We start from the raw sequence: 12,194 nt of genomic DNA on the forward strand, positions 1-12,194 counted from the left end.
GCCCTGTCCCGAGCCCTGTCTCTCTCCCATTGCTTTTCTTCTTGTACGGACAACAACCAAAACCATTGAAACCTTCACAGATCGAGGAAACAAATTACATATTCGTGCTCGTGAGGTCCTTGGGAGTTCAACCATACCCATTTCAGGTAAGGATACCTTCGTTTTCACGTCGAACTCGAGATACCCCGATTTGGTCACTGTTCATGCACACGTTAATTCTTGTGTTTTTGGGAATTTCAAGCTTGTAGGAAGCTTGGTGAGGTCCTTAGGAGGCTCGGGGTGGTTCGTTTGAAGGTTTTGGACGTCGCGATCGTGAGTTACAAGCTTGGCCGGAGTTGGTGGTGCTTTCCCGGTGAGATTCCGTGGGTTTTAGTGCTTAAAAGTGGTATAGATCTATTCCTCTTGTTGTAAGCTTCATTTTGGCACCAATTTTGTGAAATTTGGTTGAAAAACGAAGAAGATACATGGTTTTAAAGTTTTCCCGGTTTTCCGGCCCCGGAGTTTGCCCGGAGAAGACGACGGAATATTCTGTCAGTTTGGACGGAATATTCCTAATGGCGTTAACGGAATCCGTCAGATTTAATGGAATATTCCTGAGGGCGTTAACTGACGCCGTCAGTGTGCCAGGCACGTTCCTACGAGTGGGCGGCGCGTGTGGCCGTGCCTTGGCCGGCACGTGCGGTGGCAGAAAATTTTTCTAAAAATATGGGGATGTTCCTGAGGTTAAGTAGATCACGTTGGTGTATTCATACACCTCATTTGAGCATTGTATGAGAAGTTATTTTGTGATGTTGGTTATGTGCTTTAAAATTAACGTTTTTATAGTTGTTTCGCATATAGGTGAAACCTATCATGAGGACGAGCGCAGTCACTCGAGGCAAGGGGGTTACAACCCTTCTACATACCAGTGAGTGGGCTTTTGGTTTTCCGTATATACCTATATACTTATGCTTTTCCCAGAAAGTGAAATGAAACGTTTATACACTTATATGCCATGCTTCTTGTTTGCCATTTATTTACGCATTATTAGTCGCATATGTATATATGTTTGGTGCTGCGGACGCACAGGTAAGTGCCAGGTGAGTTATGATTTATGTTTATGTTCAGTAGTGATTTGAGATGCATAGAGAGCTCATAACTTGCACCCCCGGTGTTAGTGCTCCCGCCCAGAGTTGAGCACAATCTTTCAAGTGATGTTCACCTCCCGCACCACACGCTCGTCTTGGATCCAAGTTAGGTGCACAGTCCAGTCGTACAGACCACTTTAGGTGGTTTCGACTCGTAGGTGACCCGCGATTAGTCGCCCAGCCTTCACGTGATCGTAGCACTTGAGCGTACTTATTATACACCCAGTCCTGTCGTACAGACCACTTAGGTGGTTCCAACTCGTGTGCAGGTATAGTTAGTGAGTTGGAGATTTGAGCTCTAGATTCAGCCGTACAGGTCACGTTAGGTGACTCCGACTGACAGATTGCATGGCATTGATTTGACATTACCTGAGCACTTGCATTTTATTTCGAGGCATTTGGCATGGCATATTTCTGAGCATGACTTATATATATGTATATTCTATTTTTCTGGGAAGTATACAGGTTTTACGGCGATGGGTTAAAATCTCGTTTATGAAATGGTTTTTGAAAAGCTTTATTTTTGCCCACTCACACTTTTTGTTTTGCGCCCCTCTAGGTTCTAGTTGGCTAGTACTTGTGGTGGCTCCTCAGAGGATTTTCCCCGCATATCTGACAGATTATCACCAGTGTAGGGCCACCTTTGGGTGTGTTTATGTAGTGTTGTTTCTCCTGGACTGCATTAGGTCTTTGTGCTCTGAACTTTGTTTTCACACTTACGCTTGCACATGTATGTTCTTACTTTGTGTAAAGCTAGTTTTTTTATTTATTCGTACTTTTATTATTATTTTATTAGCTTCCGCACTGTGCACATGGTTACTTTACTTCCACGTGACGGCCAGCATGCCCTAATCTCGATCGGGGTGTGTCATTCCGTCTTTTAATAGACTAAATATTTGGGTTTGGGTCTAAGAGTTGGAGCTGGTCTAAGGACTTTAATGAAATCTTTTTATTCCTAAAAGAGTATTGCCTCATATGATAAAGTCCCTATAGTATAAATCCTAAGTTTGAAGTTTACATAATTTTATGTGATAATTTCATTAGAAGTTTAGTTAATTTAAATTGATTTTATTGTAAAATATTTTTTGTGAACATTATTACCCAAAAAAGTTCAAAATTCTCGAAGCCAAATCTTATTCTTTAGAACTACAATAGCTTCAGTATTGGCTATGTCATGGTCTATTATTTCTGATCAGAATCAAACTTGGACTCTTTGCAACCCTTGGTCAACTAAATGAGTTATTAATTAAAAGTATTGTTCTAAAAATTTCCGCCTAGCGCGCTTAAGCCCCGCCTAGGTGCTAGGCGGCTGGTCACCACCCCGATTAATGCCTAGGCATTTCAAAATTAAGAAAATAAGCCTAGACCTACTGAAGACCTGCTAAGACCCGCCCAGGTTGCTGCTAACTTAGATAAAAAATATATAACTTTCATTTTGCATTTATTTTTTTCAATAAATTGTAAGAGACTTGCTGAATACTTAAATGAACACATATTATATGTTTGTTTCCCATGTTTTTATTATGTTCCAATAGCATAATATATATGTCATTTTATTTTGTAGTTCATAATGAAATTATATATATTTTAAGTATAAATAGACATTTATTTACACGAAATATAATAGATATAATTAAATCTGCCTCGTCCGCCTAGGCACCTGCCTGGATCCCGCCTAGCCACCTAGGCACTAGGCCCAACCAGCTGCCTTACTAGCGTCTAGCGTCTAGCGTCTTTTAAAACCTTGATTAAAAGTAACTTAATAATAATTTCGTTTTCAATTTTTTATTTTTAGTTTTTACTTTTCTATTATGAAATTAACCAAAATAGTTCATGAAATTAGTATAATTCATCAATTTGGTTCCTGTGATTTGAAATTGCTAGAAGTGATCCCTGAGTTTGTTAATTATCAATTATTTTAGTCATTCCATTAAAAATATCCATTAAATAAGGATCAAATGATAAAAACAACCTCAATTCAATAAACAATTGGCCATAATAATTTGGCAAAAAATTGAAGATAATTTTGTATTTTTACAAAATAATCAAAATAATTGAAGATGAATAAAATCAGAAATCTCACAACAAAGCGAGGAATTCATAACAACTTCAGGAATCAGCTAAAAAGTCAAAGATAAAATATAAACAAAAGAAGAAATGAACCTGCCCACGCGATGGGCTGCGACTTTGACTGATTGAGAGTCCTCCATCCGCCTGCTCCTCCGTCGTCCTCCCAAACCTTTTACCTTTCTTTCTTTCCTCTCCAAAACTAGCGAGCTGAGATTTCAACCTCTCTCTCTAAGAAGCAGCGGCTTTCTTTTCCAAACGCAATCTGCAATTTAATCAAACAGCCACCGAATTTTCTGGAATCCGGTCAACGAAGAGATGCTTCGGATTTTGATCGGTCAACGCCAGCTGCTTACCTGAGCTCCAACAGACCCAAACAGCGATGATGTCCTCCGCCTCTGTTTCTGTATGGCTGATTCTGCTGTTTGGCTTCTTTCACCTCCATAAGCTCGCTGCCAACGTAGAAGGTATGTCTGTGTCTGTGTGTTTTTGAATTTGGGTGTGTTTGGTTGCGGGAATTGGAATGAGTTAATGAATGAATGAATGAATGATTGGATTTGACAGGTGACGCATTGAACGCGTTGAAGAGCAATCTAGCTGATCCAAACAATGTTCTGCAGAGTTGGGATCCGACTCTCGTCAATCCCTGTAGCTGGTTTCATGTCACTTGTAATAGCGAAAGCTGCGTTACTCATGTGTAAGCAAACCCAACAAACACCTCCTTTTCAATTCAGTTCAATTCAATTCGATTCAGTTCAGTTCAATTCAATTCACTTGTAACAGCGGAAATAGCGTTACACGAAGTTTTTAACATTTTTGCTCCACCCAGTGATCTTGGCAGTGCCAATCTCTCTGGTCAACTGGTGGCACAGCTTGGTGTGCTTTCCAAGTTGCAGTACTTGTAAGCGTGTTTTTCGCTCTGCTTTTTTGTTCGGGTCTTATCCAACTGTTCCATCACTGTGCATTTGCATTGAAATTGGTATCGATACACGACGAATGAATTTCACTACTGCATTTGACATTATTGAAACACTCTTTCTTGATAGGGAACTTTACAATAATAACATAACTGGAAACATTCCCGAAGAGCTTGGGGGTTTGTCAGACTTGGTGAGCTTGGATCTTTACTTGAACAATTTACATGGTACCATTCCAGCGACACTTGGCAACCTTGCAAAACTAAGTTTCCTGTATGAACCCCCATCCTTTTGTTAGATAAAATCTGTCGTCTTTATTTTTTATTTGATATGCTAATTATGCTGTTTTTAATTGTTCCGTTGGGGTGACTTTCTTCCTTGAAGTCCATGATAGCATTTCTGCTCAACCCAATATTGTGGTCAAGGCATATAGCTTGAGTTTTGACTTTTTCTCGGAATGGGTCCTAAACAGTAAATGGCCTTAACACCAGAATATTTACAGAAATATACTAGCAATAGAATCCGGATGATGCCGCAAGTTTTAAAACTTTGTTAAACATGTACAAATATATTAAAATCTAATTGTATCCATATCAAATACTAAAATCTGTCTACAATTACCAAAGTCTATTTGCATTCTTACGTGTAATAATGAACAAAAGATAGGTATTTGAATAATACATTACATAGAAAAAGTTGTGGATTAAGTTGTTCATACAAATACAATCAAATAAAAATATTTTCCATGTCCCAACTCTTCACACTACATTCAGTACTTCACTCTTCTTTCTTTGTTATTCTGTAGATAGAAAAATATTTTCCTCAAGTAATGTATTCAAGATGATACAAGAATATCATAAATGAACCTGGTTAGTGAACTATAAGAGTAATATAGCTTGATCAAGTTGGTGTTGTAGTTGTTGTATGGGATGCAGGTTTCACTAATCTACTGTCTTTGCAGCTCAGGAGGATCGAGAAATTCATTTACGACAGCTCAAAAGGTTTTCTTTGCGCGAGCTACAAGTTGCGACGGATACCTTTAGCAACAAAAATATTATTGGTAGAGGTGGATTTGGTAAGGTTTATAAGGGATGCTTAGCAGATGGAACTCTGGTTGCTGTAAAAAGACTTAAAGAGGAGAGAACCCAAGGTGGGGAGCTACAGTTCCAAACAGAAGTTGAAATGATTAGCATGGGTGTCCACCGCAATCTGCTTCGTCTGCATGGTTTTTGCATGACACCAACAGAAAGGCTGCTTGTATATCCTTATATGGCTAATGGAAGTGTGGCATCATGTTTAAGATGTACTCATCCAAATTGTTTGCTGCGTTGATAAATCTTTTTGTTTTCACAACATTAAATTTTTTATGGATTTCATTGATAAAATGAATTTAAAAACCCGACCAATTTGGTTTGGAGTATCAACACTGATTTCTTTTAATATTTTTTTTTAACTTGATTTTTGCTGGGTTTTAATTTCCAGAAGGCTGAACAAAAACAAGAAAACAAAAAACCAGAAGAAGCTGAACCGAAAAAGTTTTTCTTTCTTGTTCTCTCATGCAAAAGTATTGCAGAGGAATAATCTTTGTACAGCACACACAATGCGCACTCACACTGCTTTACATTTAATTGATGGCCTTAGCTTTAGGACCACACAAAACACTACTTTTAATCTTAGTCACTCATCAACCTAATTACATGGATCAAATACCACATGACACTCATGGCCTTACATCATTTAACCTTACACTTGGCAGATATGCTCAAGTGAATACACACATTAAAACTCATCTTATTTCTAATACTTAATCAGCTAGAGACTTATAATTCAACAAATTTAAGTTACCTTCTTGATGCTGATTTATTTATTTTTGTTTAATTTGAAAAGAATGACAAGATGACCCTTTTTAGGGTAGGACAGGTGGTATGATATGCGTTAGACCACACTACTTGTTGCTTGTAATTTGAAATTCTCCTCTCATAGTATGTGGATATATTGTTGTAGATCGTCCAGAAGGACAACTTGCACTTGATTGGCCAATAAGACAACGCATTGCATTGGGATCTGCAAGAGGCCTTGCTTATCTACATGATCACTGTGATCCAAAAATTATTCACCGTGATGTGAAAGCGGCAAACATATTGTTGGACGAGGAATTCGAAGCAGTTGTTGGAGACTTTGGGTTGGCTAGACTCATGAACTACAAGGATACACATATTACCACAGCTGTACGTGGCACAATTGGTCATATAGCACCAGAGTACTTTTCAAATGGAAGGTTTTCCGAGAAAACTGATGTTTTTGGATACGGAGTCATGCTTCTTGAACTCATCACTGGGCAGAGGGGTTTTGATCCTCAGCGTGCGAGTGATGATAATCTCATGTTAGTTGATTGGGTATGCACTTACGTCTTTCTGTTTGTGTATGTAGCTAACTTATTGTTATATGCAAGATTATTTCCCAACAACATTTGCATGAGGTCCACCTTCTGATTATATATTATCATTCTAAATCTTCCATAATATCTTTCATATTTTATATCAAAAAAGACATAATGTTGTTGAAATTCAACGATATTCTAGCTTCAATCTATTTTGTGTCCCTAAGTCCAAATCTTGGAAATTATCAAAGTTTCAATACTCAGATTGTTGTAGAAATGTTATATAATGTACTGTAAATTAGAAGCCTCTCTCGTTACCAATGTTGCTTTTTATTTTAGCTGAAAATAATGGATCTCCTTAATTAATGATTTTATTTCAAACCGCTAATCTCTTATGACGTTCTAAATCATTCTGTATGGAACATTTCTGCAATAAGTTTAGTTCTTTCTAAAGATACTTTAAAAAACCATTACTCTTTATGCAGCTGCCAAGTTCCTGTTTGACCGAAATGTTGAAAGCAGTTAGAATCATGGATCGAAGAAAAAAAACTAATTAGCTTTTAGAAAATAAGTATGGTTTAATTAGCTTTTATTAGTTAGAGTTATGATTAAGCTGTGAAGATTTATTTATCTTTATGTATAACAGTCTAACGTTTAATTTGTCAGAGATTAATTTTTACGTTTCCTTTGTTACTATTATTGTTGCTTCCTTTGCCAATATATTGGCCTTGCTGTGATTTCTTGAAGAATTTGGCGTATGTTTCTTGAAGAATTTGAATTCATCATCTCTTTATTCTCACTATCTTGGCCTCTTGCTTCTTTCTATTCTCCGTATTTGCATCTTTGTCTTATCTTTGCATCATACCAATATTTGAATGACGATACATTTTTGTAAGAAGTTTGATTTTCTGGAGAAACCGGAGAAAACAGTGGCCCTTCAAATTTTGAACATTACATTTTTCTCTCCTAGGTGCCCTCAGCTTTTGTTTCAAATTGTAGAACTAGCTGACATTTTCCTTATTATTTTGACTAAAAAAATTAGGTCAAACAGCTATTGAAAGATCGGAGGTTAGAAACACTTGTTGATTTTGATCTAAATAGAAACTATATTGACGATCAAGTAGAGCAGCTGATCCAAGTAGCTCTACTGTGCACACAAGGCTCCCCAAGGGAACGGCCCAAGATGTCAGAGGTTGTCCAAATGCTAGAAGGCAATAGTTTGGCTGAAAGATGGGAGGAGTGGCAGAAAGAAGAGGTGTTCTTGTGAAACCCCGTCCCTGGATTTCATTGTTTAAAATAAGGTATTTTCTATTCCTAGTTTTGACGCATTTATACGTGTGGGGTTTGTTTCTTTTTTTTTTTTTTTTTTTGAAAATGGGTAAAATACGAAAATGCCCCTCTTGTGCTAAACGGGATTTTACATAGACGTATTTGATTCTTTTGTATTTTTCTATTGTTCTTGGCATATTTAGATATTACATGTAACTATAAACGCGCAAACGGATTAGAGTTTGAAATTCGAATGAGAAGGTTACGAATTTTCTAAATAAAATGACATTTTGGTAAATTAAAGTGGAACTTTCTGGAAGCCTGGCTTCCTTTTTCTTCTTCCCTGTGTGCAAAACCGGCAGCTTTGCTGCTGTGTTCTTCTCCTCTGTAATTCTCCTTCACTCCAAAAACTTCATTGAATCATAACATTTTCGTACGGCAATGAAATCACCCACGGTCGAAGCCTATGTATTCGTAGCGCAGCCCTTTTCATTTTATACCAAACCCATATGCTGGAACCAAGCGTGCCCATATGTTGAAGCCCAGAAGCTTTGACGATTTACGTAGTTTTTTTCGCCGATTCTGGCTAACCTCGCTGGGGATAGGTCTCGACCCAAGAGAGAAAAATACTCCCCTCTTTATGCGCTTCCAGGATATGTAAGTGGATCTTCCGAATTTCAAGTTTCATTTTTGAACAAGTTTGAGATTTATGTGTTTAACTTGAATTTCCGGTGTTCTTGTTGAGGAGTTGTGGTGGTGACATTGATTTAGCTAAGTGGTAGATTGATGAACAACTTTGGAGGAGTTTGGAGGGCAGGACAAGAACAAGAAAAGGTACATACTTTAATTTTATTGAATTGTTTGTAGTCTTTGGCTAAAAGAGGAAGGATTATGCATGATATGGGTAAGCTAACACATTGAAATAGAAGTTAAATATGATGCCTGGATAGTTTGGGATTGCCATGAAATTGTAAATTGGATTAAACGAGTATGGGTTCTACAATGCACAAAACTTGTTCATTTTGCAGAGAGAAACTATGTTTCAAGTAGCCTACTTTGGCTCTTGATTTCTATGTCCTTGTGAGTTCCTTTTGATCTAATATTGTGTGTTTTGAAAATGGACATGTCCGTGATCAAAACCCTTCTGATTTCACTTAATTCTGTTGTATTTTGATTGATCACAAATCATGTCCAAAGTTGAGTCACAGGGCTGCCAGACAGCAGCAAGTTTTGTATTTCCAGTTTTGGGACTCCATTTTATAGTTGGAATAACTTTCAATTTAGGGCTCCGTTCTCTACGACTATTATATGATTTTAAAGTACACAAAACAAGCCTCCAAAAACCATTTAAGATGGTACCATTTGGTTCAAATTTGAGCGTTCATTATGAGCTTAAACTTGGTTGATCAAAGCAGTTACATGCAACTTTTGTATAGAAGAAGAGTGTTATTTCTACATTATGCAATTCTTATCCGAGTCTTTCTTTAAATTACTTTGCTTTATACTAGTGTTGTTATTTGAAGTATAAGTTGTACTAAAATAATGCCTATGCTACACAAGTTAATAAATTGTAATTACTCACTTCCAGCTTAAATTGATTCCTTCCAGCTTATTTCCGTCTGACTTCTGATTTTTGAATTTGTGCTCAGTTTTTTGTTTGTTGAGATTTTTGGCCTACGGTCTGATTGACGTTGGGTTTGCTGGAGTTTACAGGTCTATGTGTGCAGCAAGCAAAATCCTTTCATTCATATGAGCTTCTTGGGCCTCTTTACCTTCACAGCAGCTTACCTACCTGGGTCAGTAATCTTAAATTGATTTCTTGATTTCTGTTGTTGAATGTTTATCTTAAATTGATTCCTTCCAGCTTATTTCCGTCTGCTGATCTTTTGGCTCCAGAATACCATATGGAGACATATCATCTTTCTCTTCTCTCTCTCCGTCTGTCTTTCTCTCTTTATGAGCGCTGTCTTTCTTTCTTTAGGTGCGCACCATCAGGGGTCGGGCCGTAATTAAATCTTATCTTTTTGCTATATTTCTTTTACTTTTGAGTATTATGAGGGTGGGATTTTAGACTTATCAACGACAAAAAAAATTGCTTTCATTTTATAGGAGTGAAAGATTTGATTTTTCACGCATTTATCTTTTAATTTTATTTGTTTATTTAGTTTTCCCAATATTTTGGGTGAAATTCTACCCCATGCATTTGGGTCTTAGTCTTTTCTAGGCCAGTTGCTAGAAAAAAAAAGGCGTTTTAGAGAGAGAAAGAAGACAGCTTGAAAAATTTAGTATCTTGAAGTGATAAAGCAAAGAGATTTCCAAAGTTAATCAAATTGTTATCGTCAGCTTGCTCTCTTTGGATTAATTGATGTTATAATGCATTTTGAAGCTTAAATTATGGATTCCTTTTCTGTGGCAAACCTTGATTTATCAGTGTATAGAAAAAAAATATCAATTCATTTCAGTTTAAATATTTCTGAAAAGTTAGAGATCGTTTTATTAGTTTCTAATTATACACTACGGAAAAGTTCAACATCTGCTGAGCACGTTGAGCGTTTGTAAATTAGCCAAATTATAGGGTCATGTGCAGGTGTTGTGTTTAAAACTTCTTTTTTTTTCATGAGTTTTTATTAAGCTTTGTGACTTTTTTTTTTGTATCTGTTGATTTCTAAATTACTATAATTAAGAACAAGATTAGTGAATTTATAATTTGCTGCTTAGCTTAACACGATCCTTGAATAAACTGTGGAAAAAGAAACAAGTTTTGCTGAAATCAATTTAAAGGCACAATAACAAAGGTACTAAAAAAAAATCTATTGGATGATGTAATTTGGTTTGGATTTGTAAAGTATGCTTTTCAATGTGGATTAATTGTTTAAATAATTTTAGATTATGCTGATTGTCTGTTTTCTCTTCTACTTATTTTGTGTTTTCCAACTATTTTTCTGTAATTACCTTTTGTTTATATTATAGGACAGGTGTGTAATTCTTATTTTGATAATTTTTTCTCCTTTCTCTCTTTGATACTTTGCATGTGTATTCACTTGGGAAAAATACTTAAGTCTGAATGATATTAATGCTGCAGGATATATTTTCTTTTGGAGCCATAAAATCTAAAACAGTTTTCCAAGTATACAACGAGGTTGCTGGCCTTTCAGCGCTTGACTTTGGTTACACAGATAACACTGCAGTATACCATGCAAAAGGTTTTTTTCCTTCCCTTTTGCCCCTTTTTTGGGATATTAGTTACAAAATCTGTTTAGAGCATAGATGTGAAATTTACAGGACGGGTTAGTAAGTTAATTAGTTAATTTGATTCTCAATGGATATGAGTTATCGCGATTTGCAGAGATAGACTAAAGACTTGAGGAAAACAATGTTTGTTTTGAGTACTTATCACGCCATCGAGGCATAAATGTTGTTCCTGCATTAATTAATTTTCTTTATATTGAAATTGAATAAATTTAATTTTCCTTGATATCCAAATGTATTGAAGTAATTTTGATTGAAGTTTGTTTATATCTGCTTTTCAAGATTCATTTTTTGGTTACCAGATATCTCACTCCGTTTACGGTGTGCTTTTTTTAGTTAACTGAAGAAAAGGCTTTTTATTCTTTGGTTTTCAGGACTTCATTTACCGTTTACAAGTCAACCCCATAATACCAAAGTACAAGAGAAACAAAGATTAGAGGTCATTTTTGCTCTAACTTGGAATAGTTTCTAAGATTTGTATTGTGCAATTGGCCAGTGTTAACTACTAAATCGATTAAAAAACATTATGTAGGGGCTGCGCTGCCATTCAATTACCTATGGAATTTATGACATGCAATCAGTTTCTTTTTAGTTGAGTTCAAATAATGTTGATTGCGCTGTTATAAAGCTCTTTTTTCTTGTTAGGTTGAAAATCTTATTGATATATTCTTTATTTAGTTGGTCTAATTTGTAACAGATGAGATTGTTTTGTTTGATGTTTCAATCAAAATTTGATCTTTTTTTTTTGTGAAATTATAATGGAATTGCAAGTCAAGTATATTTTAGACTCTTGGTTGCATACTCACCTTCCCACAACTATTATATTATCTCCTGACTGGATGGATTTTTATAATTTCCTGGATCTACGGTTACAATGCTTTTTATAATTTCCTAGATCCATCCTTTTTGTTTGTTCATGATTATGTTGAATGTTTTTCAAGTTAAATGTGTCTTGTTCATGTAGTTAAGGCTGGTGTATTCAAGTCCTGCAGCATCGTGCGGGCATATTACTAGTAAATCCTAAATTTGAAGTTTACATAATTTTATGTGATTATCTCATTGGAAGCTAATTCTTTTAGTTAATTTAACTTTATTTTATTGTAAAATATTTTGTGTGAACATTACCAAAAAAGTTCAAAATTCTCGTAGCCAAATTTTATTCTTTAGAACTACAATAGCTTCATT

The 12,194-nt window shown here is 35.9% G+C and overlaps 1 protein-coding gene across 1 annotated transcript; it reads left to right on the forward strand.

Annotated features, from left to right (window-relative positions):
* The first annotated feature begins 3,248 nt into the window (after positions 1–3,248).
* Positions 3,249–11,759, forward strand: LOC125476813 (BRASSINOSTEROID INSENSITIVE 1-associated receptor kinase 1-like). Its single transcript, XM_048583370.1, has 13 exons — positions 3,249–3,661; positions 3,759–3,891; positions 4,024–4,095; positions 4,241–4,404; positions 4,496–4,572; positions 4,962–4,980; positions 5,073–5,414; positions 6,116–6,507; positions 7,534–7,792; positions 8,509–8,594; positions 9,474–9,556; positions 10,843–10,963; positions 11,384–11,759. The coding sequence occupies exons 1-9, from the start codon at positions 3,577–3,579 to the stop codon at positions 7,756–7,758; spliced, it is 1,509 nt and encodes a 502-aa protein (XP_048439327.1). The 5' UTR covers positions 3,249–3,576; the 3' UTR covers positions 7,759–7,792; positions 8,509–8,594; positions 9,474–9,556; positions 10,843–10,963; positions 11,384–11,759.
* The last annotated feature ends 435 nt before the right edge of the window (positions 11,760–12,194 follow it).

Source organism: the organism of the source record quoted next, unplaced genomic scaffold (assembly GCF_019419815.1).
Source record: "Pyrus x bretschneideri cultivar Hongxiangsu unplaced genomic scaffold, Pyrus_bretschneideri_v1 Contig2, whole genome shotgun sequence".
NCBI lineage: Eukaryota > Viridiplantae > Streptophyta > Magnoliopsida > Rosales > Rosaceae > Pyrus > Pyrus x bretschneideri.